This window comes from Aplysia californica, unplaced genomic scaffold (assembly GCF_000002075.1).
Source record: "Aplysia californica isolate F4 #8 unplaced genomic scaffold, AplCal3.0 scaffold00217, whole genome shotgun sequence".
In the NCBI taxonomy this organism is placed as follows: domain Eukaryota; kingdom Metazoa; phylum Mollusca; class Gastropoda; order Aplysiida; family Aplysiidae; genus Aplysia; species Aplysia californica.
Window position 1 is genome coordinate 1,046,317 of NW_004797487.1, and position 2,108 is coordinate 1,048,424.

General features: G+C 39.2%; 1 protein-coding gene across 1 annotated transcript in view; it reads right to left on the reverse strand.

Moving 5' to 3' along the window:
* The window catches only part of LOC101845698 (cathepsin L1), a 4,253-nt gene extending 2,963 nt beyond the window's left edge, over positions 1–1,290 (reverse strand). The window contains exons 1-2 of the mRNA XM_013083198.2: positions 1,153–1,290; positions 363–575 (exon numbers count right to left, since the gene is read on the reverse strand). Coding sequence (XP_012938652.1) covers positions 363–575; positions 1,153–1,278 — 339 coding nt within the window. The 5' untranslated portion in view covers positions 1,279–1,290. The remainder of the gene's footprint in view (positions 1–362; positions 576–1,152) is intronic.
* Positions 1,291–2,108: the final 818 nt, after the last annotated feature.

Below are 2,108 nucleotides of genomic sequence, written 5' to 3' on the forward strand. Positions count from 1 at the left end.
GGGGGCGCAAAATAATTTATTAAACGTTTTAAAAATTTAATATTGCCGTCCTTCTACCGACCTGATGCAGAGGCAAGAAGGGTCGGCCTGGAGTAAAACGGGAGTACGTTTAATTATCTTAAAATACCTAGAGGCCATGTACCGATACATGTATTTTGAAAAACTAAAGAACATTCTGATTGTTATACCCCAGAAGAAGTTTTTCAGGAAGGCGACCACCCTTGACTCGAATTAGCCGCCAGACATCTGTGATTGTACTCGTATGCTCTTTCCACATCACAAATCTGATTTGGTCTACCTCTGTCTCTTTTGCCTACAGTTTTATTTTTTCAGAAAGTAACAAGACGTTAAATAAAACTCACAGCACTGAAAGTCCAGCAGCTTCCACACTGCTGTTGGTTCTTGATGGGAGTGACCGCTCCTTTCTGTGTCCAGTCGACGGTGGCGGGCAGGGGGGAGCGTCTGGGCCAGACAGGAGCGTACTCAGAACACACGCCGAAGTTCATGGCCAGTTGGCCCTTGGGGATGGTGGAGAATTCTCCCAGACGGTTGTACTTTTTGAACTCTGTGAAAGTCTGGATAGGCAAGGAATGGGGGAGAAATGTGAATTATTGATAAATTTTTAAAAGCTTCACACTATCACAAATTACAAATTATGATACCATGAGATTTCAAGAAAATGCAAATTCAATGTTTGTATCTTAATGTGTTTTATTTATTCATATTTGTAAGGCATCGTGGTGAAATCGGGTGCTCGACAAAAATTATGAAATTGAAATGAAATAATAGTCACTTTTTCCCCCTTTTAGGTATTTTTGTTCGGTTTTCTTGGGTGGAGAGGGGGAGGGGGTCAACTCCGGAAATGTACCTTTAAAAACACATTTCTCAGTGAGTGTTTACTGAAAAATAAACATAGGCACAAAAAAGTTTCCAGTTATCAAGGACTCTCGAGCTTTGGAAGTCAACAACTTTCGAGGACATTTTCTCGCAAATTATCCCTTTGACACCCGGCAACCCCCACCTTCTTCAATCGCAAATACCTCGACTATTTCAAGATAGAAGGGTTTTTTTTTCATCAAGATAAATGTTTAACAGGTTTATCTCTTGTTTCCGAGATAAATATAAAAAACAATGTCTAAATAGCCTGCTAACCATATCAGCGAAGTAGTTGAGTCCCATGTAGTAGGAAGTCTGTCCCAGATGGTACCGCCAGTTGTGAGCCTCGATGGTCTTCACGTTAGCGATGAAGATCTCAAGACGATGCACAGATTCCTCCATGCTGGTGTATTTCTTGCCTGGACATAGACAAACACATAAAAGATATAAGGAAATGAGCTTTGATTTGCAATTATATCTATAAGAGAGAGAGAGGAGATAGATCGAACGATCGATGAATATATAGATCGAAGCCCGCTTCCAAAATGATAAATTTAAGTTGTAACAGCGAGGTACAAAAAAAAACACACCTACAAAAAGAAAAAAACAAAATCATGTATATGGCACTGTAACGCCACTCACCATTTCTTGTCTGTGTTATACCCTACTATAATTAATGAAAAAAACAACTACAATATCGCTAGCCACGTGCGTGATTATTTTTCAGAAGCAAAAAACTTTTGTATCTTTATGCTCGTACATCTGAATCTGAAATTCCTCAGATACATTATGATATAGGACGATGGTCTGTAACTTATTTTTTTTTCAAGAAGCTTTCTTACATAAGTTACACACAAGTTACTGGACATAGGCGGTTTAGACACCCAAATCTGCGTGATTCAACATGCTATGTGACAGTATAACGGCGTTTAGGAGTTTGAATTACTTTAATCAACGCCACTCGACGAGCGCCAATGGTCGCTTGAGCGTTTGAGTAATCGACAAAAACATTATAATAGTTTTAAGAGTAATTATAAAGAGTTTTTTCAGTTATTTGATTGGGTCTTCTGGGGCAGGACTGTTGGTAAAACAGACTATTCATCTTAAATTTCAATTTCTACTGGTCGTTTTTGTTCAGTGTGTATCAAAGGCAACGAACGTTTGTGTCAACGGGTTTTTGTTTCAGCCAGGTCTGAATGGTTCACAAAGCAAAGATCAAAATGGGAGGGGGG